At 43.5% G+C, this 27,747-nt stretch overlaps 1 protein-coding gene across 1 annotated transcript; it reads left to right on the top strand.

Moving 5' to 3' along the window:
* MCM3 (minichromosome maintenance complex component 3) lies at positions 1-27,414 on the top strand. Its single transcript, XM_082251372.1, has 17 exons — positions 1-171; positions 5,244-5,356; positions 7,831-8,039; positions 9,034-9,164; positions 9,650-9,888; positions 10,750-10,858; positions 14,094-14,247; positions 14,606-14,737; positions 16,648-16,856; positions 17,812-17,986; positions 18,966-19,092; positions 20,081-20,231; positions 20,357-20,497; positions 22,445-22,539; positions 22,954-23,027; positions 24,185-24,248; positions 27,098-27,414. The coding sequence occupies exons 1-17, from the start codon at positions 88-90 to the stop codon at positions 27,294-27,296; spliced, it is 2,406 nt and encodes an 801-aa protein (XP_082107498.1). The 5' UTR covers positions 1-87; the 3' UTR covers positions 27,297-27,414.
* Positions 27,415-27,747: the final 333 nt, after the last annotated feature.

Below are 27,747 nucleotides of genomic sequence, written 5' to 3'. Positions count from 1 at the left end.
AAGCTAGAGTTTTCGCGCCAGTGAAGGTGGTGGAAGAAAGACGTGGTTGGTATTTGTCCACACAGAGCTCCAGAGTCAGAAGAAGACATGGCCGCCCCGGGAATCGCAGAGCTGGAGGATCAGGAGCTCAGGGAGGCACAGCGGGAGTATCTGGACTTCCTGGACGATGAGGTGATGTGTGGGACCGGGAGACATGTGCTGGGACCGGGGCTTCTTCTCCTCGGTGCTGGAGGGCGGCCGTGTAGCTCATTGACTTTTATCTCCTCCAAACTCTAACTTACCCACGTGTTCTGATTTAAAAGTGTCCATACACTATGCAATCTGATTGTACAATCTGCCAACATCTCTGCAGTATAAGGGCCAGCCTGATCGAAGGCAATGAGAATTGTTTAGGTGTGTCTTCTTTTATATCAGTGTTGGTAACGCTAAAATATTGTGCAATCTGGTTGTATCGTGTATAGCTGGTTTTAGGTAAAGCGTTGATTGTAGATCCAAGGCTGATCACACACTATACAATCAGATTGTAGATCTAAAGGAGATTTTACAGTCAGCTATCTAGGGCAAGCGTCTGCCCTAGATGGGGGTCATGCATAACTATTGGCAAATCAAGCAGGCGTCTGCCCTAGGTAGGGTAATGCGTAACCGCTGGCCAATCTAGGGCTAGCGCCTGCCTGATAGGGTCATGCGCGAGCGTTGGTCAATCTAGTGCCTGCCTGATGGGGTCATGCGTAACCGCTGGCCAATCTAGGGCTAGTGCCTGCCTGATGGGGTCATGCGCGAGCGTTGGCCAATCTAGGGCTAGTGCCTGCCTGATGGGGTCATACGCGAGCGTTGGCCAATCTAGTGCCTGCCTGATGGGGTCATGCGTAACCGCTGGCCAATCTAGGGCTAGTGCCTGCCTGATGGGGTCATACGCGAGCGTTGGCCAATCTAGTGCCTGCCTGATGGGGTCATGCGTAACCGCTGGCCAATCTAGGGCTAGCGCCTGCCTGATGGGGTCATGCGTGAGCGTTGGCCAATCTAGTGCCTGCCTGATGGGGTCATGCGTGAGCGTTGGCCAATCTAGTGCCTGCCTGATGGGGTCATGCGTAACCGTTGGCCAATCTAGGGCTAGCGCCTGCCTGATAGGGTCATTCGTGAGCGTTGGCAAATCTAGGGCTAGCGCCTGCCTGATAGTGTTATGCGTAACCGTTGGCCAATCTAGGGCAAGCGCCTGCCTGATTGGCCAACGCTCGCGCATGACCCTATCTAGTGCCTGCCTGATGGGGTCATGCGTGAGCTTTGGCCAATCTAGTGCCTGGCTGATGGGGTCATGCGTGAGCGTTGGCCAATCTAGTGCCTGGCTGATGGGGTCATGCGTAACCGTTGGCCAATCTAGGGCTAGCGCCTGCCTGATAGGGTCATTCGTGTGCATTGGCCAATCTAGGGCTAGCGCCTGCCTGATTGGATTGTTTAGGTTTGTCCTTATATAGTTTTGGTACAGCTAAATGGTATCCGACTGCTCGGTCAGATTGTATAGTGTGTGGTTGTATTAGAGGAGTTTGTGTGGTCAGATTGTATACCGTAGGACTTCCTTAGAAAATTGCACAGTTAGGATGTTCGGTGTCTGCTCTAAAAGAGATTACTCTGTATAATGTGTAGCTGTCTTTAGCTGGCCATATGTGGATGGAAATTCAGCAGGGTCAGGCCCTATTTCGATACATCAATGGGCAGTCTGTACAGAAGCTGATCTCTCAATCGACTTCTGTAAACCAGCCTGTTGGAAATTATTCTCTCTCCAGCTATTGCCCACAACACTGATCTGTGTATTCTGATGGCAGGGAAGTCTCTCCACTGTCCTTATGAAGGTTTAGCGGTAGGCATTCCCCCATCCACCTTGAGCTCATGAAAGCACCACAATGGTTTTCCTTGTATATGTTTGCACAGAGCCTGGTTGGTGTAAACCAGGGGTTTTCAAACTATGGCCCTCCAGTTGTTCAGGAACTACAATTCCCATCATGCCTAGTCCTGTCTGTGAATGCCAGAGTTGTACAATGCCTCATGGGATGTGTAGTTCCGCAACAGCTGGAGGGCCGTAGTTTGAGGATCCATGGTGTAAACCCTCGGGGAGGTTACAATCAGATTATGAGAATACATTGTATATAACTAAAGCCAAAACTTTTTTCACTTTTGGATACAGTGGCTTATTTCTGCTGGTGCCTCCGTTCAGGAGATTCCCCCTCTCTATTTGCTCTATTTTACCATTATTATTGAAAGTGAAAATAAAAGAAAATCCCAAATTTTGGGTTGTCCCCAGAAAAGTTATAGAAGGAAAAACTTCCAATGGTGACCTGGGGTCCTCCCTAAGTAATTCCCTTAATTTGCAGAGATTTCCTCTCACTTCCTGTTTGGCGACGGGACAGGAAATGAAGGCAAATCTGCAAAATGGAACACAGATGAGGAGAAAAATGGGACAGGGTTTTAACCCTTCTTTGCTCTATGCATGGAAAATGCATGAAAATGGAAAAACAAAATTGGCCATAGTTCTACTTTGTCATTTTCTTTTGAGGAAAAAGACTCCGTATGGCCTGTCTTAGGCCCCTTTCACACTAGTGCGACTTGTCCCGTGATTTTGGACCACAAAATCGCATGACAAGTCTTTTTCCATTATTTTCAATGAGCCCCATTCATATCAGTGCGTTTTGAAGTCGCACCGATTTCAAAGTAGTTCCTGCGCTACTTTGGCACGATTTAAATGCGGTTTGAGGTATATAGCCCTGAGCCATTGCTCAAAATCGCGGCAAAATCACGGTAATATCGCATTGCAGAAGTGTGAAAGGGGCCTTAGAGGAGATTGCATGGAGTGTGGCCACCTTAAGTTCACCACACGCATTTCAATCTGATTGTACAATCTCCTTTTGATCTGCAAACAACTATGTAGTGTTCGGTGTGTGTGGGAACAGCTTGGTGCGTTCATATTACATAGTTTTGGTAAATCTAAAGTTCATTATACAAAGATTGAGAAGCTTGGGTGGCTTGATGTCACCATGAAGGCTCGTTTACACCACAATCTCCATGGTTGGTGTGAAGCTCTGCTTGCATTTGTATTACATTTGCAGAGCGGTGTTTTTAGGCATTACTTGTTTTTTGTTGCATTTGCATGTGTTTGTGTTGTTTACATGTGTAAATGCAGCATTCTGTGCTTTTCTAAATGCACACGAAAGCACCACAATGGTTTTCCTGTATATGTGTTTGCACAGAGCCTGGTGTAAATAAACCGTCAGGGAGGTTGCACTCAGATTATAATGAGGATACATTCATACAGGTCATCTGCCCTGGTGTAAATTGCAGCAGCAGGAAATCTGATTCCCACTGATGATTGAGAGTAGCTGGCTCAGGTCACTGGCGGCCACAGCTTTTCATGGCTGTCCACACAGCCGGCAGTGATTGAGCGGGACGCACCCGGCAGGTAAACTCTGGCTGTGTCTGCTGGCAACCTGTCAGACTGAACAAGCTCGGCAGCGACTCGCAGCGGCAGAAATCCAAATGGGCCCAATTGGCCTTATCACCCATGCCAACGTGGGTCCCTATCTGATACATGATGTATGTCAGCCCTTGGCATGTATGGCTGGTGGATCTAAAGCTGACCAGATCAGTTACAATTTGTATAATTTCTTTTGGATCTGCCAACCACAATGTAGAGAAGTGGCCTCATTGTGAACCAGCCGGGTTTGGGAATCCCTCAAAGGAAGTTTTGTACAATATGCTTTCATTACTAGGTTTGGACCAATACCAGTATCTGTGGCGATATTGAGCATTATATATAACAAAAAGTGCAGCGCTATCAAATATGGATTATATCAAGGAGAGCAGTCCACAGGTACAAATCATGGTGAAGCATGCACAAGATATAAACATTCAGTGCTCTTCAATGTGCTGGTAATCCTCCACCCAGTCTCATTAGCCTCTCACCTCACTAGTTTCTCCAAGGATATCACCAATATAGATCAGATCAGTATTCCTCTTCATCAGAAAATAAGGCTCACAGGTAACAGATCACAGGTCCATAAAGTGGGTCACAGGTCCATAGGAAAACAAAGGTCCGGACATAGTGCATTGCCGCAATAAATTACTTTATTGAACATAGCATAAAATCATAAAAATTACCTTGTAAAGCACTATACAAGTGCATGTGATAAGCAGATTGTATTACGCACAGCGGTCTCGACCGCAATGGATGGCGGGTGACGTCACCAGCCCCTCCCCCTTCGCACGCGTTACGTCCCACTGAGCGGGACTTCCTCAGCATGAGTATTGCATTAGCATGCATACTCGTGCAAATGCTCCGATACCTAAAACTGATACCTTTGTGGTGCGATTTGAGCCTATACAAAATGACTGAGTTCAAATAGCACAGCAAACAATCATGTGATTTGAACAGGAATGCACTGCAGTTCCTGTCCAAAGGCATGCAGGTTCCCCCACTGCTCCTGTGTGAACCTAGGCTTGTCATAGTTAAGCCTGGGTGCCCACAGGAGCGGTGCAGGAAACTGCATGTGATTCGGACAAGAATCGCACTGCCTTCCTGTTCAAATTTTCAAATTGCATGCGATTCTTTGCAGTGTGATTTGAGCCAAATCATTTTGTATAGGCTCAAATCGCACCACCAAGGTATTGGTTTTAGGTATTTGCACGTGTAGTCCTGCAAATTCTCAGTATCGGCACAGATACTGGTATCGGTCTGAACCCAGTAATGAAAGCATATTGTACAAAACTTACTTTGAGGGATTACCAAATCCCACTGGTTCACAATGAGGCCACTTCTCTACATTGTGGTTGGCAGACCTAAAAATTAATTGTACAAATTGTAACTGGTCTGGTCGGCTTTAGATCTTACCAGCCATACATACCAAGGGCTGACATACCCACACCAATGTGGGCCCCTAACACATGGGGTAATTTGGCCCATTTTGGATTTTTGCTGCTGTGAGTTGCCGCCAAGCTTGTTCAGTCTCACAGGTTGCCGGGAATTCATTTTCTATGGGCTCAAAGGTATCGGCGAGTACTTGACCGAAAAGTATCGGCTCTCACCGGTATTGGTGCAACCCTATTCATTACCGTCAGATGGCAGGATGTGTGCAGATTATGAGCAGCTATCAAGGCAGCAATGTATTTGGAAGAATGATCATTGTGAGGAACATATGTTGTACTGTAATGTGATGGCTACATTGAGTAATGTTCCAATGTATTTCCCTCCTATTCAGGAAGATCAGGGGATTTACCAGAGCAAAGTCCGAGACATGATCAGCGATAACCACTGTCGGCTCATTGTCAATATTAACGATCTACGGCGGAAGAATGAGAAGAGAGCCAGTCAGTGAGTACCACCTGGAAAATGGGCACCTCTCTGGTAAACTGGGGTTGCTCTGCCATGCTAGGACTTGTGATCTATGAATGGTCAGCAATCATCATGCAGACCCGATTTCTATGTACACTTTTCGTTTTAGAGCAGGTGAAGGTGCAGCTGTAAGATGTGGTGTATTGTAAACACAAGAGCATTAATGTAACTGGCGGCTGCACTCCCTGTACAATATCTGCGGAAGAGCAATATTGTCACCCTAGTACAGGAAGTATTAGGATTATAAAACACCATCCTCTCCTGATCTCTATACCATGAGGGGTGTTCTGTAGTACAGTGATATGGACAAGGCTCTCAACACTGCTTGAGTTTTTACTAGGAAGTTACAAACTCACTAGATATGTGGAAGGATCATCGGGTATCTATTGCACTTATCAAATTGATATAGCTTAAAATGCTGATCCTGGAGTTGGGTCTTAAAGTAGAACACTTTTTTTTTTTTTTAATTTTTGGATGGAGCCAAATACAGGGCAATCTTAGAAGAATCCTGTTAGTCTGCAAAAGACTTGAGACTGGGGCAGAGGGTCACCTTCCAGCAGGGCTATGACGCTAAACATGCAGCCAGAGCTACAATGGAATGGTTTAGATCAAAGCATATTCATGTGTTAGAATGGCCCAGTAAAAGTCCAGACCAAAATCCAATTGAGAATCTGTGGCAAGACCTAAAAATTGCTGTTCAGACGCTCTCCATCCAATATGACAGAGCTTGAGCTATTGTGCAAAGAAGAATGGGCAAAAATATCACCCTTGAGATGTGAAAAGACGGTAGAGACATCCCCAAAAAGACTTGCAGCTGTAATTGTCTTTGCCCGTGTCCTCCCTCTGCGGCACTGGCATCTCTACTATGGGCATCCGTATGTGACAGCTTGCGGCTTCACAGTCGGAATGCCTACTGCGCATGCGTGAGCTGCGCTCTGTGACTGGTCCCAAAGTCTTCTAGGATCTGTCATGTGTCCCAGAAGACTTCACTTCAGGAAGGAGAACTTCATGTTTCTATCACCTAAGGGGATTGGAATGGAAGTGGGAGCAGGTACCTATCAAAACTGGTTACCGTTCGCTTCCCCCCTCCCTCCCTGATCCCGCTCCTTTCCCCCGGCAGGAAGTCGAGTGAGGGCAAGCTGGTCTCCACTCGACTCTATGGCCTTGGAGGACCGGAGCGACGTTATGTCACTTCCTCCCAGCAGCCTTAAAGGGCCCGTTTTTTTCCATGATGAGAAAAAAAAAATTTTTTTTCTTTTGCTTTTTAGTGTAGATGTGAGATGTGAGGTCTTTTTGACCCCAGATCTCACATTAAAGAGGTCCTGTCATGCTTATTTCTATTACAAGGGATGTTTACATTCCTTGTAATAGGAATAAAAGTGATCAAAACATTTTTTTAATGGGACAGTGTAAAAATAAATAAAAGAGAATTTTTAAAGCGCCCCGTCCCTCCAAGCTCGTGCACAGAAGGGAACATATACGCAAATTGCACCCACATATGTAAACGGTGTTCAAACCACACATGTGAGGTATCCTGGCGATCATTGGAGCAAGAGCAATAATTATAGCCCCAGACCTACTCTGTAACTCTAAGCTGGTAACCTGTAGAAATTTTTAAAGCGTCGCCTATGAAGATTTTTATGTACCAATGTTTGTCACCATTCCACGAGCGTGCGCAATTTTGAAGCATGACTTGTTGGTTATCTTTTACTCTACGTAACATTGTCTTTCACATTATAGGAAGCAATTGGGCTAACTTTACTGTTTCCCTATTTTTTTTAATTAAAAAAAATGTGTATTTTTTTTTTCCAAAGAAATTGCATTTGTAAGACCACTGTGCAATGGTGTGACATTATTGCAACGATCCCCATTTTATTCCCGAGGGTCTCTGCTAAAAAAAAAAAAAAAAAAAAAAAAGTGTGGGTGTTCTAAGTAATTTTCTAGCAAACAATACCGGTTTTAACTTGTAAACAAGTGTCAGAAATAGGCCTAAGGGGTTAAAGGATAAGTTCACCTTTTAAAATAAATGCACATTTTTTGCAGGCAGCGAACAGACATTTGCCCAACATGCAATATTGTTTGTTTTCCTGTTGTATTAGAGGACAGTGCAAAGGTCTCCAACAGCATTTGTTTGAGAAATGTTTACTTGCAGAAACCGGATGTCTGCTAAACGAAATTGTTATATGCAAGTCTGAAAAGAGATAGATAGATAGAGATATATATATATATATATATATATATATATATATATAATGCAACACACAAATTGATCCAAATGCTCTTTCTTAAAAGTTGTCCTAGCATGTTAACCAGCTAGAAACATAACATTAGCATATAAGCACTAAGTAGTATATACATTACTTTTTCATAACTACACGTGACATGAAATGTCTTTTTAGCTATGCACTCATTATTATTAGAACATGTTTTTAACTTTGACTTCTCCCCCCCAGGCTTATGAATCAGGCCTTTGAGGGGCTGATTGCCTTCCAGAGGGCTCTGAAGGATTTTGTTGCTTCTATTGATGCCACGTACGCCAAACAGTATGAAGACTTCTATATCGGTCTGGAGGGCAGCTTTGGTTCGAAACATGTTACCCCACGCACCCTTACCTCACGGTTTCTGGGCTCTGTTGTCTGTGTGGAGGGTATTGTTACCAAATGTATGTATATAGATTTATAATTGAGCCTGCTTTAAAAAGCTGAACTCATGAAATGGCAAAATACATACACAGGAGATGTTTTACCTGTCAATGAATTTGTATTTCTATTTCTGAGCACTGGCAAACGGCAAAGTCAACTGAGTCCTTTTTGTCTGCTGCCCCTTAGTAACACAATAGTTGTCCCAGCCCACAATTAAAAAAGCTGAAGACTGATAAGCTCATCTGCCACTCTGCTCTCTCCTTCCATCAGAATGTTCCTCCTTAGCACATGAGCTGTGGTACAAATGATTGGCATCTTATTCTGTTTTTCCTTCTCCCAGTCTGAGCTCTGCTCTGTACAGAAGGCTAATGTCAAGTCTGATTCTGGTATTTGCCACCTAGTGGCAGAATTATGCAACTGCAGGCTGAAAACCATTCTCCAAAAAATATTTCCCTAGCTTGTCCAGGGCAGCATATGAGAGCGTGACTCCCCTAACAACCCACCCACCCACTCATTCATAGGCAGGTGACTTTTAAAAGTGATCCTAGAGAATGCCTTGTCAATGTTTTTCCTGCAGTGGGTGGCTGTGTTATGCCGGAACTCTGAAAGAGGGAGTCCGGCTCTCTTATGCTGCCTCCTTCATCTCCATATTTCAGCTTACCTCCATGCTTTTTGGATGGGAGCAAACTCCTCTTTCAGCCCCTCCAGACCAGACTCACCCCCCTCCACCCCGTTGAATAAAGTTTAGGTCTGGGCCTACTCCTTAGCTCCATAATCTCAGAGATCCAGTAATTTCCAATGCTCAGCCCCCTTGAAAGAAGTAGTTAGGTAGATTTTGGAAAGTTTCTACTTCTCTCTGGGGCTCTAGTGGTAACATTTCTGCATACTTTCCACAACCAATAGAAAGGGATTTTACTGTGCTAGTGATTTCCTGGTGTCTAACAGATTTCAGCATAGTATGCATAACCACTAATGTCTGACCAAAAAAAAGTTCTAACATTTGTCTCTATTTAGGTTCTTTGGTACGTCCTAAAGTGGTCCGCAGTGTTCACTATTGTCCGGCCACAAAGAAGACCATCGAACGCAAATATACAGACATGACCAGCCTGGATGCCTTTCCCTCCAGCGCTGTATATCCCACTAAGGTAAGTTGTCTATTAGGAACTGAAGCCTGGTTGTCTATTACAATCATTAACATAGTGCTGACAGCTTTGTGCAGGGCTTTACGTACTGTACATTCCCTACCCTCAAGGAGCTTACAATCAAAGGTCCCTATCTCACATGCATATATATGTTAAAGCCAATTTAGGCAGGAGCCAATTGACCTACCTGCATGTCTTTGGGGTGTGGGGGGGGGGGGGGGGGAGGCACAAGAGGAATGTGCAAACTTCTGCATGCTGGGATTTGAACCCAAATCGCCTGTGCTGCCCTGGCTAGAGAAATGTATTCCATTTAGACAAAGCCTCATTTCTATGGTCTTAGTTTACTTAAGAGGGCTTCTAACCTGTGAAACAGAAGATCTGCATAATTGGATTCATTCTTAGCAGGCATCTGGAGACCTATATTACTTTGTTTTTGTGTTTTTTAATAAGTGCAATAGTTTTCTGATGGCTTACTGAACTGATTGCAGGATGAGGATAACAATCCGCTGGAGACAGAGTTTGGTCTCTCCCTGTACAAAGATCATCAAACAATCACCATCCAGGAGATGCCAGAAAAGGCCCCCGCTGGTCAGTTGCCTCGATCTGTGGACATCATTTTAGATGATGACCTTGTTGACAAAGTGAAGCCTGGCGACCGCGTGCAGATTATTGGAACCTATCGCTGTCTACCTTCCAAACAAAATGGCTACACATCTGGTTCTTTCAGGTAATGGAATGTCTTAATGCTTTAATTTCCTTTTGGTTTTGATATGTTGAATTCTTGTGCTTTGGTTGGAAGATTTTTTTTATTACGGTTACTTCTATAGCGTAATCAATTCTCACAGCACTTTACATATTGTACATTCACATCAGTCTCTGCCCTCAAGCTTACAATCTAATGGCACTTTTCCACTGCAAGTACTGGCTCGGCTCTGCTTGCTTTTCCACTGCTGGTACCGCATGGTACGGTGTTGGAACGGTTCGGTACGGTATGGTTTGCTTTTCCACTAAAGTAGTACTAAAGTTAAGTGGGTGTGATAACGGGGTGGGTGGGATTCTCTGACCAATCAGTGGCTAGTAGTGACTGCATGCTAAGGATTGTGGGATATGGTACCGGTTATGGTACCTGTTGGAACCACAATTGAGGTGGTACTGTTTTTGAGAGCCGTACCGTTCGGTTTCATGCAGTGGAAAAGCGCCACCGAACCGTTCCTACACCGTACCATGCGGTACCAGCAGTGGAAAAGCACAAAAGCGAGCCAAACCGTTCGGTTCCATGCAGTGGAAAAGCGCCATAAGGTAACTAACTCATATTTATTCATACACATAATAGGGCCCGTTTAGACAGGATCCAATTAACTTAGCAGCATGTCTTTGGAGTGTGGGAGGAAACTGGGAGTACCCAGAAGAAACCCACGCAGGCACAGGGAGAACATGCAAACTCTGTAGTGCCGTGGTTTGGGATTAGAACAGACAGCCCTAGAGCTGCTAGGTGGAAATGCTAACCACTCAGTCATTGTCCAAATAAAGTGGTGATGTTTTCTGTGGACACGTTTTTAACTCCCAATTGCCTGTTTTTTCTTTGTAGAACAATTATGATTGCTTGCAATGTGGTTCAGATGAGCAAGGAAGTGTCACCGGTCTTTTCAGCAGATGACTTGGCTAAAATCAAGAAGTTCAGTAAAACTCACTCCAAGGTACTTGTGATACTTAGTTTTGTAACGCTGCTACATCTGTGGCAAATGAGTAGTTGTCTTTAGTACCTGTGATTTCAATGTCAATATATGCATAGTCAGACATTGGTATCCTTTTGTTTACTTAGCCAGTTATAGAGGATCAGAACTGTGGAAGCTGTTCCCCCAAAAAAGGCAGAGGGCAAGGGACTAGTCACAAGTATTTCCTGTGGTCTCCCTGCAGCGGATCCTTTTGCCCATTAGTAACTTACCATGCCTTGTTCTGCACCATCTGGCCATATTGGTACAGGCACTGTTTTTTGTCCTTCCAAGAGGTCCTAACTCTAAGGAAAGGGAACAGTGAGCAGCACAGTAGAGAGCACCACATTTCCTGTGACTAGCGGTCATTGCAGCAATCCTCCTTTAATTTTTCAGTTCATGTAAACTGAAAAAAGCCACATTTGATTAACTCCCTTCTACCGGTGGCTCCCATGGCCAAATGCCAGGAGGCAGACCTTCCGGTCATGTGACTGTTGTGATTGGCAGTCGCAGCTGTCACGTGATTTTAATGTTCCCGATTTGCTAGTATGCACTAGTTACTGTGCTGTGAGTGCGCTCTCAGCACAATAAAGTATTTACCTAGAGCCACATATATGCTCAAGTCAGTGGAAGGTGATTAAAGCATTCCATCTTGAGCTTTAGGGCATGGGAAAAGTCTGGTCCAGTTGTCCATTGGTCACATATCTTTGGAAATCTAGCAGTAAGATCATCCAGGTAAACTCAGTTCTACCCACTTGAATGATACCAGTACCAAGTGCTATCTTTATAACAAGTGGGGGAGAGAGCCCCTTGTAGTGGCTATGTTGGCTGTATAAAGTTGAAATCCTGGGTGCAGACATCGGGTATACCATGGTTTAAAGTGATTGTGTAAAGTTTTTCTTTTTTTTTTTTTTTTTTTCAATAAAAATACCCAACTCGTTATACCTGCAAACAGGTTTTTTATCTTATGCCTAGTTTCCACTGAGCAGTACGGTTCGGTATGCAATTTTTGCCGTTTCCATTGTCAAAAGTTGTGAATGGTACCCTAATTCCGTACCGTACCATTTTTTTGGGACCCTTTCGTTGGGGTACCAAGCACAATCGTACTGTACCAACAGGGTGGAGCTGCGCTCTGCAGAGCGTTGATTGGCCTATCACTACTCCTATCAAGTGACGTTGATCACTACTTTCCGGCTACACCATGCCTATCATCTAAGGGTACTGGAAACGTAAGCCTGATCAAGGTGTACCATTCCATACCGAACTGCACCGAACCGTACCGCTCAGTGGAAACGAGGCATTAATGCATTGAATGCATTCATTTAAACAACCTTCTGACTACAACCCCTTTAACTCTAGCATCTGCTAATTATGAAATCAGTTTTACAGTGACCTGCCCTTCTAAAGCCTGCATTGTTCAAGAGCAACTTATAATGTACTGTGCATGTAAACTCACACAGAGGTGTATGTTGTATCCATAGCTTTGCAAGTTGCTGTAAAAATTAGTAAAATTCTAGCTAAAAGGCAGCAATGAGTTAGTGGTCACCTTTTATATTCCGTTAACCACTCGCCGACCGCTCACATTGAGGGTACTGCGGCAAAGTGGCTCGTTATCGTCCAGCGACGTAGACCTACATCTCTGGATCACGCCCCCTCTTGGCGTCGCCCACGCGCTGCCGGAGGCTCGCTCCCGCTGTATTCAGACACAGCGGGAGTCGAGCCAGGGGAGGAGAGGCGGTGATCACCGCCGCTCTTCCCCGATCGTCGGGGATTGAATGAGGAAATCCGCCCACTTGTGTATACAAAGCGGGCGGATCTACTATGTCAGTGGTCTTCAACTCCGGTCCTCAGGGCCCACTAACAGGCCAGATTTTAAGTATTACATTGGAGAGATGCAGACTAGAGTACTGCAATCACTGAGCAGCAAATGATATCACCTGGGATGTATTTCAGTTATCTTGCAAACCTGGCCTGTTAGTGGGCCCTGAGGGCCAGGTTTGGGGACCACTGTACTATGTGACACAGTGACAGATTACAGGATTCAGCATAGCTGAACCTGCGATCTGTGTCACACAATCCCCTCCCTCCACACACGTCATTAAGCATGGGGCATACATTTAACCCCTTGATCACCAACAAAGTTAACCCCTTCCCTGCCAGTGTCATTTTTACAGTAACAGTGCATATGTATAGCACTGTTCACTGTAGTAATGTCACTGGTACCCCCAAAAATGTCAGGGGTCCGATCTGTCCGCCGCAATGTTGCAGTCCCGCAAAAAAATATCGCAAATCGCCATTACTAGTAAAAAAAAAAATAAACAATAAAAATGACATCTTTCCTGTAGTTAGTAAACGCGATAACTTTTGCGCAAACAATCAAAATACGCTTATTGTGATTTTTTTTTTTTTTTTTTTACCAAAAATATGTAGCAGAAAACAAATTGGCCTAAAATGTTAAATTTAGATTTTTACATTTTTTTTTTTTTTTTTTCCCGGGAAATGTTGTATATCAGAATGTAAAAAATTTTTTTTTTTTCAAAATTGTCGCTCTTTTTTTTTTTCAAAAGAATCGCACAGGTGATTAAATATCACCAAAAGAAAGCTCCTATTTGTGGGGAAATAAAGGACGTAAATTTAATTTGGGTACAGCGTCGCACGACCGAGCAATTGTCCGTTAAAATAACGCAGTGCCTAATCGCAAAATATAGCCTGCTCAGGAATGGGGTAAAATCTTCTGGTCTTAAAGCTGTTAAAAATACGCTCGTTGAGAATTTTTTTGTCAAAAACATGTAGCTAAATACATTTTGGCCTAAATATATGACAAAAATTGAATATATTGGATATTTTTTAACTGTCAAAGTAGAAAATGTCAATTTTTTTGCAAAATTTTCGCTCTTTTATTATCGCAAAAAATGAAAAGCGCAGAGGTGATCAAATACCACCAAAAGGAAGCTCTGTATGTGGGGAAAAAAAGGACATACATTTTGTTTGGGTACAGGGTTGCATGACCGCGCAATTGTCAGTTAAAGTCGCACAGTGCCAAGTTTTGCTAAAAGTGGCCTGGACTTTAAGCAGGAAAATCCTCCGGTGGTAAAGTGGTTAAGTTGGTCTCCCTAATTATTTTCATGATTATTATAAAATGGCTATAAGACTCTTAACAACAAGCCATGTACATGATTGATCATGTTGCATTTTAAAACCTGTACCCTTCTGTCTGCAGGATGTGTTTGAGCAACTGTCCAGGTCTCTTGCTCCGAGCATACACGGGCACCACTACATTAAGAAGGCTATTCTCTGCATGCTGCTCGGTGGTGTGGAGAAGGTGCTAGATAACGGTAGTCGTATCAGAGGAGATATCAACGTTCTGCTAATAGGTTTGTTGGTTGCATTTTTCATGTCCTTTAGGGTTGATATGCAGGATACAGATAAATCTACACCTTGAATAGCAAGTTTTAGTGGGGGCAGGAAGTGAGCCTACACTGGGTTCTTGCTTTTTGAATTCCAGCGAACCGGTGTACGCCACTAACTTGTAAGAAGGTCCCCGCCCCCCAAACCAGATTTCCTGTTCTTCTCTCTAATGTATCCTGGAGTCATACATAGAATTTGTTTGCTGGTAGTAATCAAACTAGATATTCATTAGAACCTCTCAAATGTTCAGTAGTTATGGTACTCCCAATCACATGCAGTAAATCACAGTAAATGTGGTGTGTTTTTTTTTCTTTGTTTTAATAGGCGATCCCTCTGTAGCCAAGTCGCAGCTTCTGCGATATGTGCTTTCTACGGCTCCCCGCGCCATCACGACCACAGGCCGAGGCTCCTCTGGGGTGGGTTTGACTGCTGCTGTCACAACTGATCAAGAGACTGGTAAGTTCGGTTTATGATTGTCTACCAATACAGATGGCAAATAAGAGGCTCAGATGACTTTTAAAAGCCTGTTGCAGTGAGCTGTGTAAGGGCTCTTTCAGACGGCCGCTCCGCTGTTCTTGTCCGCTGCGGGACTTTTTTTTTTTTTTCACGGAGCGGATGACATTTGTGTCATCCGCTCCGTATGCCCGCATATCATCCCATCCGTTTGCGGATGATATGCGGACATAATGTAAGTCTATGGGCATTGCGGATGTCAGCGGATGACACCGCTGACATCCGATTTTCCTTCCTTACCGTTTTTTGAACGCAACAAAAATAGGGTTCTGTTCCGTTCCAAAAAACGGAACAGAACTGAAAGGAAGAAAATCAGATGTCAGCGGATAGTATTCCACTGACTTTCGCAGTGCCATAGACTTACATTATGTCCGCAAATCATCCTATTTTTTTACGGAGCGCCCGTGTGAAAGGGCCCTAAGGGGGAAAAAAAAAGTATAAGAAACGAGAATTGCTAAGAATTAGGGTTCAAGTGTATGTAAAGGCAATTTTTTCTTTAGTTTAAGATGGTGAAGGGTTAGGCCCTTTGCCAACTTTTTATTGCTGTGACTGCTGCGGAGAAAATATTCCTTTGTCACCTAGACAAAAAGTGAGGGAAAACGCATAATTTTACAGCTGTCATGGCAGATGGGAAATTGTCCAGTTAGAATGTGACGGAACTGACCCACACTGCTTGAGTAATTCCGTCCGTATATGGCTTTCTCCAGTCTTGAACATAGATAATAGATATTAAAACCGCATAATATACAAGACTAGCCGAAAAATAGCTTGTATGAGATCTGGAACTGTTTGACAAACTCCCACAGGAGGGCATCCCCCCCTCTCTTTATCATATTATCCTAACAGTACAAACTGTAACCAGAAACCTAATTAACATGCGCTATTTAAATAGTCACTTAACCCAGCCTGGGTGACAGACTATTCGGTCCCTATAACAGTGAATACAAAGGACACATTATTACAAGTATAAACACATCCCACAAGGGTTTGCTCGCAGAGACAATAGGTGTTCCAATTGACAATTAACCATGGAATCCACATCTAAGCAATGCTTTGATTAATCAGGAATATCAGATGGTCTACAGCAGGCTATATAGTAAAGGTCATACAATGTTCCATCATTCTGATACAGTGGAATTAATGTATCCTAGATTTCTTCAGGGATATTGTGGATAAATATTACTGTACCATTTGAAGTAATCCAAACCATATTCTCAGTGTCCATTAAGTAGTTGTCCATTTTCTCAGTCAGCCTGTGCCCCTAATTAATACACAGGGTGACTTACACATGGGGGACCTAGGGAGCGGAGAGGGGTTTCCTAACCTCTCTAAGGTAAGCTGGGCTCCATGGGCCCCCAACCAAAGTGAACTCCTGTCACAGAATTATTTTAATTGTAAATTCCTCATGTTGGGCAGCTTTCCTCTCCCTTCCTGCTTCATCTCCAAGAAAGGATGTGAAAAGAAATCTCTCCCTAGCAGGGCACATCATACCTGCTTGGGGGTTTTACCCTTCCTATTCTATATAGTCTGATGGGAAGAATGCTCCGGCAACAGATCTCTTTAAAGTACCAAAAATGAGCTCAATACTTATAATTCTTTGAAGAACCTGACCAGTTCTGCTCTCAAGGTTACCAATCACGTGTTAGACATATCCAGTATTTTTATCTACTTTTGGCAATACAAGTTGTATAGCTTTTAAATCCGTCACTAGATTACCCATCAGGTGGTCTGATTTGCATCCTTGGTCCAAGTTGGTGGCACAGAAAAGATTAGTCTACTAGCTAACATTTCTAAGTCACCAATGGTTCAATTTCACGATTTCTACAAATGCTATATTTGTTCTTTTATTTTAGGGGAGAGAAGGCTGGAGGCTGGTGCCATGGTGCTGGCTGACCGCGGTGTGGTCTGCATCGACGAGTTTGATAAAATGTCTGACATGGACCGCACAGCTATCCATGAGGTCATGGAGCAGGGTCGTGTCACCATTGCCAAAGCTGGTATTCATGCCAGACTGAACGCCCGCTGCAGTGTGTTGGCTGCAGCCAATCCAGTCTATGGAAGGGTAAGTGATCGATCCAATAAAGTGCCGTGTGTACGCATAGGGTGACCTGTGCTGTAACTTGGCACATCATGCTGGCTGTTAAGTCATTTACAGTCTACATTTATATTGCAGCTACTGTAGTGCTTATTTTTGTATGGGGGGTGTCTGACTTTCTCTGGCTTTAGTATTTTGAGTCGCTGACCAAGAACAATCATGCAGATTAAAAAAAATTGAATACATGTGCCTATCAAATTCAACCTTAAAGGATAAGTTTAACTTTCTGAACATGTTACACATGTATTTAAGTTGTAACATCTAACATGTTCAACATTAATCCCTCTCCCTCCAATTCTACCCCCATTCCCCCCCCTCTCCTGCACCCGTGATCTGCTGATGGTAGGTGCAATGCTTTACAGGCTCCTTTAGCAAAAAATTAAGCTTTTTTTTTTTTTTTTTCCCCTTCAAAAGGTGAACTTTTACTTTTTAAAGAGTTAGTTCATGGTTAATTAATACTCTGCCATGATTAAACTTAATATAAATGCAGATCAACATGTGCAACATCATATTCCTGAAAACATTACTCCTCTATTCTGATATAACTGCAATTGAGTCCTGATCCTGAAACCTGTTCGAGAGACTTGTGACTTGATACATCTTTCCTCAGCAGTCTGTTCCTATTTATTTAAGCCTGCAGGGATTATACTGGCTGGACGTTTTATGTCCAGGCATTGTTTTAGCCATGGATGGTCTAAAGGTTTGAGGAATTGTTTTTTGATGTGCTGCTGCCCTCAATGCTTTATAAAGTTACAACAAAGGTGAATTAACCCCTTACAGCGTTCATGGTTGCTTCCGAGTCCTTGAGAGATGGTGTATGTGATTACATAAAGTGCCAAAAGTGAAATCTATTTTTGATGGATTAGGACTTGTAGAGCAAACAATGGTTTGATCCTATTTTAATGCTGCTTTTGTATTCCAGTATGACCAGTACAAAACTCCTATGGATAACATTGGCCTCCAAGACTCCCTGTTGTCACGTTTCGATCTGCTGTTCATCATGCTGGATCAGATGGACCCAGAACAGGACCGGGAGATTTCTGATCACGTGCTGCGTATGCATCGCTACAGGGGTGCTGGAGAACAGGATGGTGATGGTGAGTTTATTATTTTTTTGATTGTATAAATGATTAACAAGCCTTTGTTAGTGAATCGAGGCTGGATAAGACCTGCTTCTGCTGACCTATGGTGCAGGCTTCAGGCCTGGTATACTAGTCCTTTTCTTTCTAATGACACTGTCCTGGATCAAAGATGCAGCCAGTGAAGTCTGGTCTCTTATAGCTGTTCCATTGGGTGGCTGTGAATGTCTGTCTTTACAGCTGTATGCTTTCCTGCAGGCCTCGGTAAGACTGGAAGATCAAAATATGAGTGAGCAGAGAACAGCTCTGTATGAATTGAGGAAATGCTGTTTAAGATTGTGAGGAGGGGTGAATTGAGGTCGCGATTTTTTTTTTTTTTTAACGATTAATCATGCAGCTCTAATAGTTATGAGGGCAGCCTTTCTCACCTAGTTTTCCTCCCAGGGGTTGCTTAGGGGTTTCTTGAGCAGGGTATAATTTCTGCCTCTTGGATACGTAATCGTTGCCCTTAATGATTATTTGTAGCTATCTGTGGGGGGGGGGGGTCGTTATTCCATTAGACCATCTTTACAATGTTCATTGAGCTGTAAGTATAGAAATTGGCAGTGGCTCCTTAGGGACCTGAAGTTTATAGGGTTCCCCCCATGTAACTTGTGTTGACAAATGCAATCCTCCATTTCCTTCGTTCATTGAAGGACACAGCTGCATTATTAGATTAAGACCTTAATGGGATTTATATTGTTGAGTATCTGAATGGCTTGCTCTTGCTAGCCAAGTCTTCTTTGGACCTAAAACGCGATGTCGCAAACCTCATTCAGGCAGTAAGGTCTTGTTCTAATGATCCGTCTGTTTTCTTCAATGATCGCAATGAAAATAATTTTACGGTGAGTACAGAAACCCCAATTTCAGTGTCTGCCTTCACCTGTAAGACAGGGATATTGATTTAGTATGTAAGGTTCTGTACCCAAATGTTAATCCTAAATCTGTCATGCTCTAGCCATGCCGCTGGGCAGCTCCGTTGATATTCTGGCTACTGATGACCCCAATGTTACCAATGAGGAGCAGCAAGAACTGCAGGTGTACGAGAAACACGATAACCTCTTGCATGGAGCCAAGAAAAGGCGGTAAGTGTTTCCCCCTCATCGTTTTTTGATGGCTGTGGTCCTAAAATAAACATGTACTCATTCAAACTTAACACGAGACCTAAAAAATGCACACTTCAGTAAAACTGCACATCAAAATGATTATTAGACCTGAGATTTTAGCAGCTGAAGTTGTGTGCAAATCAACTTGTAAGGCTAGCATAGCCTTTACCGTCTCTCAGGCCTTTGGTACTTTAAAGTGGTAGAAAAGTGTTGTGGAGCTACATGTTAGCCTATAATAAGGTTTCCTGTAGGTACAGTGAGTAGCTCCTAAACTTGCACTGTTTAGTAGATATTCACAACTGCATGCAGCCATTGATGTTACCAGTGCATGCGGTCTGAAGGGATGGCAAACCCGTGCCCGTCCCTTCAGAGCTCCATGCAGCGGGCGTGACTCCCATGTGCTGGAGTGGCGTAATCGTGGCTCAGCCATTTAAACGACCGGAGCACTTGATTCCAGAAGAAAGACTGGATGAAGAATGAAGTCCTGTTTGCAGTGACATTGCGTAGGGCTTCGTTCTAAGGTAAGTGTTTCATAATATGCTAGTACGTGATGCATACTAGCACATTATGCTATTGTCTTGAAGTTTTTTTGTTTTTACCTTTTTAATGCAGAGTGCATTAGGGAAAAAACATTTTTCCTTTACACTTGCTGTTATTTGAGTCGGGGAAATTTTAAAACTACGGGCTGTCTCTTTATTTCAGAAGAGACATGCAGTGTCTTTCTGCAATAAAAAAAAACTTGCCTGGCTGTTTGCAATCTTTCGAATGTATACTGAGTTGTGCATGCACAGCTCACTAAATTCTTGACAGACTTCATTCCATGTGTCAGCATAGGAGTTACGTTGTTCTGGCCCAGCCAAAGAATAGGGTGGGATTAGAAGCTTGCGTCGTTGAGGGGTGGTGAGTTAAGTTTAGCTACCCATAATTTCTCTTGTTGAAGTCCTAATGTTGATTTTATCCCATGCAGAGATAAGACTGTTAGCAAGGAGTTCATGCGGAAATACATCCATGTGGCAAAGCTGTTCAAACCCGTACTCACAGCCGAGGCTGCCAGTTACATAGCTGAAGAGTATTCCCGTCTAAGGAGCCAGGATCAGATGAGCACTGATGTGGCCCGGGTGAGTTCTAGTATCATTGCTGCTTGTTGAAAGTGTTTGCCTTGCAATGAGCGCATTCTAGCTGCAGGTCTGTTCTCTTGGTAGCGGGATAAGTGCAAACTAACCATTCCACTTTTTGTTTCCAGACATCTCCTGTAACGGCTCGTAGTCTGGAGACTTTGATCCGTCTGTCCACAGCTCATGCCAAAGTGAGAATGAGCAAAGCTGTACAGCTGCAGGATGCAGAGGCTGCCGTGGAGCTCGTCCAGTATGCCTATTTTAAAAAGGTGAGGGTGCTAGATACATTAAAGTGCACCTATAAGTAGTCTGCCATTGCATTTATCTTCTGAGAGTAAATTCTTTTGCTTCAAACTTTTTTTAACTCTTTCCAACATGGCCATAGACCTAAAGTTTTATAGTTTACAGTACACATGTGCAAACTCCACCCAGGTTCAATACAGCTGGGTTCATGGGTATCCATGATTACACACTGAGAAGTCTGATAAAATCATATTTCTACACACCCTGTGGTGCATGTTAACATGCAGTACAATGCACTTAAAATGCTTGCTGACCCACCGCAGTACACATGGACGGGGCGGCTCCTACAGGCACACCGACGTTACCCATATGTCGCTGCCTGTTTCCAGGTTTTTGGCGTGTGCCCAAGCCTGCCTACTTCCCTGTGATTTGAGACAGCAGGAATTTGTCAGCAGATCCCAGCCAATTATTCATGTGTCAAATCACAGCCCAGAGCCCTGTGTTGACAATCAACACATGGCTCTATACAGAGGAAATGATTGCTTTTTCCCAACGCAGGGAAAAGAAACAAATCGATCTGTACTAAAAAAGCAGCACATATTACACACACTGTTGGGCACAGAATTAACCCCCTGATTGCCCCTGGATGTTAACGCATATGGAAGTAAATGTAAGTGTTCAAACCACTCTTGAGGTATCGCTGCGATAGTTAGAGCGAGAGCAATAATTGTTGCACTAGACCACCTCTGTTACGCTAAACGGGTAACCTGTAAAAAATTTTAAATCGTCGCCTATGGAGATTTTTAAGTAGCAAAATTTGTCTCCATTCCACGGGCGTGTGCAGTTTTAAACCATAACATGTTGGGTATCTATTTACTCGGCGGGACATTTTCACATTATGCAAAAAAATTGGGCTAACTTTACTGTATTGTTTTGTTAAATTCATTAAAGTGTATTTTTTTTGTAAATACTGTGTGACATAAAATATTTCAAAGAGAAGTAACACACACACCTCTGAAACATAGAAAATGGCTAACAGGTTCAATTTAGGTTACACTATATTGTGCTAACAAGCAGAAAGCAGAGCTGCTTGAAAATGGATTGAAGCACAACCCAATATGAATGCAAAAATGTAGCACATATTCATATCAACTGTAGATATAATCTCCAAACAATGGAGGTTGCGGGGCTTAAAACGTTTGTAAAGGTTCACTTTGTTACTTTAAAAAAGGAAAAAGTTATACTTGCTCTATGCAGTGTTTTTGCACAGAGCAACCCTGATCCTCCTCTTCTCTGGTCCCCCCACCGGCGCTCCTGGCCCCTCCCCCTGCTAAGTGCCCTATAGCAAGCTGCTTGCTCACTCCTGAGCCGCCCGTGACAGTGCGGCTCTGCCTTGCCCCCCCCCCCCTGCTCCTTAAAGGTCTTCTGCTCTTGTGCACATCGCTGGATCAGGCGCAGGAAAGAATTGGGGGGGCTGAGAGGGGAAGCTGCACATTGAAGGTGTTTTACCTTCAGCCTTTACAATCACTTTAGGTCCAAATCTATTAAATTGTTTTGAACATGAACATGACTACAGTTTTAAACCTCAATTTCTTTATCAGGCCAAATAACAGATCTGGCTAGATTTGAAAATGGCATAATGCATATGTGAAGCGCTTTCGAAATAAAGGGACAATTCTAATGAGTGAAATGTGTACAGATCTGTGCTGCTATGATCCGTAATCACTGAACATGGAAATTGCCTGATACAGTTTCTGAAATGCCTGCTAGGTGGGAAATCTTTTTGTAATTCGGTCATCAAAAATATGATAAACCTGAAAATGTTAAATAATTATTTGGCAAACATTCGTAAGAATACCACACTAGTGAAACCTATAGAATGTTACATCAATCATTGGTCATGTTCTAAGGTGGAGGTGACCAAGTTACTAGGATTCCAATGATGGCAGCTGAATCATGCCGTTTCTTTTCAGGTTCTGGAGAAGGAGAAGAAGCGAAAGAAGAGAGATGAGGCTTCTGATACCGAGGAAGAAGAGGGGCAGACCGAAAGGAAGACCAGGAAGAAAAGGTCAGTAATATTGTACCATCTGCAGTGAGAGGTTTTATGCCTGGTCCATCAAAATGTCTACCTTGGCATTTCGAAGTGACATTGCAGGTGGACAGCTAAGTACAGTATTGCATTTATGTGAACTGTTTGGCCAGTCTTGTGGTCTCATCAGCCTCGTGGATAGGTAAGGGACACAGCTGAAGTAGGGAATAGTGGGTCATCTTCATGGGAGTATAGGGTGGTAACTGTGAATCGCATGACTGGCCTAACAGTCACAAACTTTTGCTCTTTTGACTACAAAACGAACATCTGCCATACCTATTTTTGCTACTACTGCCTTGGCCAAGACTCCGTTTAACTGCTAGTTACTGGTTCTGACTGTGTTCAAAAGCAAATGGATTACCTGTGCTTTATCTGCTTTGATTTGTTTTTTAGGAAAGCCAGCACTGCTGAGGGAGAGACTCCTGACCCCTACGACTTCAGTGACACAGAAGACGAGACCCCTGATGGTAAGTACTGTTTGATTTAAAGTGATAGTAAAGTCAGGTTTTTTTTTTTTAACCACTTGCTGACTGTCTCGCGTATATATACGGTGGGGCAGCCGCTCTCCTGCACAAAATCATCCAGGTACGTGATTTTGCTCTTCCACCGTGGTTGGACACGACAGGAGCCAAACAGCGGGACCGATGACCCGCCGACTGTTCCAGAGAGAGGCAAAATGGCGGTCTGCCAGTGTAAACAAGGCAGATCACCCTTCTGCTAGTAGGGGAGACGGAGATCCTGTGTTTCTGCTAAGCAGGAACGAGGATCGGTCTTCTCGCAGCCAAAGCACCCCCAACAGTTAAGTACTTCCTAAGAGCACATTTAACCCTTTGATCGTGCCTAAAGGTAACCCCTTCCCTGCCAGTGACAGTACAGTGACAGTGCATTTGTTTAGCGCTGATCACTGTATTGGTGTTTCTGGTCTCCAAAGTGTCATTGATGGCATTACAAATAAAGAAAAAAAAAAAAAACCGGACGAGGCACTGATGGGGTGGGACTAATATGAAGCACTGGTGGGCGGCACCGATTGGCATCTCTGGTTGCCATAGGTGGGCATCCCGGTTGGTCAATCCCTGGTGGCTCTAGTGGCATTCCCCAAGGGTCTGCATTGGTAATCAATGCTCTGATTATTTATCAGCACAGACCCCCCCTCCTCGTCAGGAGAGTTGCCGATCGGCTCTCCTCCGTCAGGCGCAAACTAAGGAAAGCCGATCAATGGCACTTCCTATTTACTATGTGACCAGCTGTGAGTGGACACAGCTTGTTACATGGTAAAGGGATGATTGGAGATGCGGTGTGTCAGTGACACTGCACCACCGATTGCCGCTATCCTGCTGGACATCATCTGACACCCAGTCAGGATAGAGCAACCACTTTGCGGCAGTCATTTTGCTATATGACGGGTAGGAAGTGGTTAAGACATGCAAAGCGATGCTCAGCCATTGGCTCCTTCTGCTATATCTAAGCCAATGGTTGTGGGTGGGGGGAGCCAAGATAGCCATACTACATAAAAGGCAGTAAGGTGTAAAAAAAAAAACTTTATGCCTTTACTACCCCTTTAAAATTGCTTGTGGTCGATTGGTTGTTAATTGTAACACTTTGTTTTTTTTTTTTCCTACTACAGTTACGTCCCATGCACCAGAGACCCCAGCAGAGAAGGAAAAGGAGACCGGGCTGTCTGGAGACAGGTGAGTCTGGTGATGTCTCAGTTGGTACTCCCAATAACTTTCCAGAGTTTAACTGAGGGGTCACACCCAACCTCAAGTGTTAGTTCAGCCTTAAATCAGGTGGCAGTCCTGCTTGGAGGCTTCAATCTCTTGGATAGTCATTCATTACCTGAGTTGGGGCAAGTTGGAGTCCTCTAGGTGTCTGCTGGTTAACAGGAATTTCTGCAAGCAGTGGATTCCCCTTGATTGACTTTTTGTTTCATCACACCTGTCGTGGCAAAGTTCCAGAGACCAATAAAAAGCGATTTTAAAGTGACCCTATACTGCAATTTTTGAAAGTTTGCCATATGAGTGAAAGTGTATTTACAATGCTATTGGAGCTGCCAAAACACTGATCAAGAGAAGATTTCTAAAAGATCTGAAGTTAGACGCATGCCCAATAGTTTGGGAGTCGGTTCACTGGTTCCTTCTGACCTATGTCATCATTCTCTTTTTATAATAGAGGTGAGAGGGAGGATCCAGTGAAAGCTGCAGAGGAGATAGGTAGAATTGTCTTCCTTCAAACTTTAAGATTCAAGTATAACTAAAGGCAAAACCTTTTAGTTTTGGATAGACTGAGGTGGGATTAGAACTCATGTCGGTTCTTTTTGCTCTCTGTGCCCCCATTAGGGAGATTCATGCCCTGTTTGTCCTGTTTACCATTATCATTGATAGTGAAAGTAAAAGAAAATACCTAATTTTGGGTTGTCCCCAGAAAAGTAATAGAGAGAAATCTTCCAATGGAGACATTAATTTTGGTTACCTGGTTACCAAGGAATTCCTTTTTAATTTGCAGAGATTTTCGCTCTTCCTGTTTGGCTATGGGACAGGAAGTAAAGGCAAATCTCCACAATGGGACACAGATTTTTTTTTTTTTTCACCATCTGACAGGTTATAACCTTCCCTTGCTCTACCCAAAATGGGGGGAAAAAATAGTTTTGCCTAAAGTTCTACTTAAACCCCCTTAAGCCTGTTAACACAAATACGCGGTCCCATCAGACTGGGCTTTTTTTAGTTTGGCAGCATATTTGCGTATCTTTGTGCTGGGAGTGCGCCACATGGCTTGCTCCTAGCACAGGCCCCATAACAATCGACACACGGAAATCAAGATTTTGGGTCACCTGATTGCTATTATAGCTTCTGATTGGCTATCGCAGTGATCAGTCACTGAAGTTCACGCCCATGTTTTTTTTTCTCTGTGAATGAAGGGTAGAGATGCATCCTATCCCCATCTCTTTGCGGAGAAAACAAATACATTAACCACTTCCCGCCCCTCACTATAACAGATTGACAGCGGGAATGTGGTTGTATTATCCTGACTGGACGTCGTATGAGCGGCGATCGGTGATGCGAGGTGTCAGCCTGACACCCTGCATCTCCCATCTCGGTAAAGAGCCTACTGATGTAGGCTCTTTACCATGTGATCAGCCATGTCCAATCACGGCTGGTCACATAGTAAACAGGAACAGCCGGTGATCGGCTTTCCTCAGTTCGTGCCTGATAGGCACGAGTAAAGGAGCGCCGATCGGCGGTTCCCCTGACAGGGAGGGGGTCGGCACTGGTAATCAGATCATTGATTACCAGTGCAGACCCTCGGGGGGGGATGCCACTAGAACCACCAGGGATGCCCACCCATGACCCCAGGGATGCCCACTATGGCCACCAGGGATGGCAATCAGGGCTCAGGGGGCCCCCCATTGCCCTCCCAATCAGTGCTGCCCGCCAGTGCCCTCCCTATCAGTGCTGCCCACAAGTGCCCATCATTGCCAGATTTCAGTGTCGCCCACCAGTGCCCATTATTGCCCACCAGTGCCGCCTGTCAGTGCCCACCAATGCTGCATATCTGTGTCACCCCATCAGTGCCTCCTCATCAGTGCCTGTCAGTGCAGTCTCATCAGTGCAGGAAAAATTTATTTACAAAATTGTATAACATATAAAAACTTTTTTTTTTTTTTTTTTCAAACTTTTCGGTCTTTTTTTATTTGTTTAGCAAGAAGGAAAAAACCCAGAGGCGATCAAATACCACCAAAAGAAAGCTCTATTTTTGGGGGGAAAATTACATAAATTTGGTGTAGGTACAGTGTTGCATGACCGCCCAATTGTCATTCAAAATGCAACAGCGCTAAAAGGGGAAAATTTGGCCTGGGCAGGAAGGGAGGAAAGTGCCCTGTATTGAAGTGGTTAAGTAATAAAAAAAATGCCAAGATGAAGGTTTGATCTAGGTCAGTGCCAGGTTGTGTTTTGGGTCAAGGTCGTCTTCTTTTTTTTTTTTTTTTTTTAAATTTAGTGTCGGAGTTCGGTGTTTTAGGTAGGATAAAAAAAAAGAGCAAAATGCACGCGATTGTTTTTGAGCTGTACTACGGGTACATACAGCACCTAACATACACGTGGTATTGCTGCAATCATCAGGAGCAGGAGAATTTTATTTGGTTTCTTTGGTGGAAGGTTATATTGGTACCAAGAAATATACAGCTACATTTAAAAAAATATATATTTTTTAAAACAATTTTGGGCCATATTTCCTTTAATAATAATAATCCATTACCATTTACCCGCAAATAAGCCCAATTTGTCCTGAAATAAGGTATTCAACCTGGATGCACAAAGTAGTAGTGATATGTATGGTTTACAAACGCATGTCAAAGTTGCAAAATTGTGCATAGGCATTTAAATTTGTTTTACGCTTAGGCGCAAAGGGGTTAAGGAAGGCAGGAAAGGGTTTAGTATTGAACTCCATTTATGATATGATCTACAAATCCTGATTCTGTAGCAATGTTCTTCTCCTCACCCAATGCTGATTGTTGCTTAACATTCTACTGTTTTGTTCACAGGCTGAAGACTTTCAAAGCTGCCCTTTTGGATGCCTTTAAATCTGCCCACGCTCAATCTATCGCTATGCCAGCCCTTATGAATGCCATCAACAAGAACAATGATTCACCATTCTCACAGGGTGAGGTGAAGGCTGCTTTGGATCTTATGGAAGAAGCAAACCATATAATGGTTTCAGAAAACATTGTATTCTTGATCTAATGGACAATGGTGGACTTTAACTTTGTATAAGACCTGAATATGGATGTCTCTGGCCAAATGACTTCACATTTTCCCTTCATAGTGGGAAAAGCTTCCAAGTAGTGTATCAAACATTTCTGCAAGCATTTTATACTTCTCATCAGGGCTTATTTTAATCTAAAGTTTTAGAAACTCCTGCAACTTCAAAGATTTGTAGCTCAACTTTTATGCCAGACTGTGTAAATAATACATCAAGAGTGTATCATGCTTTGTCTTGTGGAAAAGACTTTTAAAGTGTTTTATAGAGGTATGTTATCCCATTGGACTGCTTTGTTGCAATGTTTTATTTGTATAGCAATTTACCCTGTTCATAGGGTACTTTCATTGTAAAGTTTACTTTGTTTTAATCAAAGTTTTATGTTGAATTTTGCTCCCTAGTTTTACATTGATAAACATCTTATGGCTTTATGTA

The sequence above is a fragment of the Pelophylax lessonae genome, assembly GCF_965119305.1.
Source record: "Pelophylax lessonae genome assembly, chromosome: 3".
Taxonomy (NCBI): Eukaryota; Metazoa; Chordata; class Amphibia; order Anura; family Ranidae; genus Pelophylax; species Pelophylax lessonae.
Note: the sequence above shows the minus strand (reverse complement) of the source record. Positions and strands in the feature narration are given on the sequence as shown.

Excerpts from the sequence above, each read along its gene's own strand:
- MCM3 (XM_082251372.1), top strand. The coding sequence starts at position 88 with ATGGCCGCCCCGGGAATCGCAGAGCTGGAGGATCAGGAGCTCAGGGAG. Across the intron at positions 9,889-10,749 it reads TACACATCTGGTTCTTTCAG|AACAATTATGATTGCTTGCA; the intron begins GTAATGGAATGT and ends TTTTCTTTGTAG. Across the intron at positions 24,249-27,097 it reads ACCGGGCTGTCTGGAGACAG|GCTGAAGACTTTCAAAGCTG; the intron begins GTGAGTCTGGTG and ends TTTTGTTCACAG.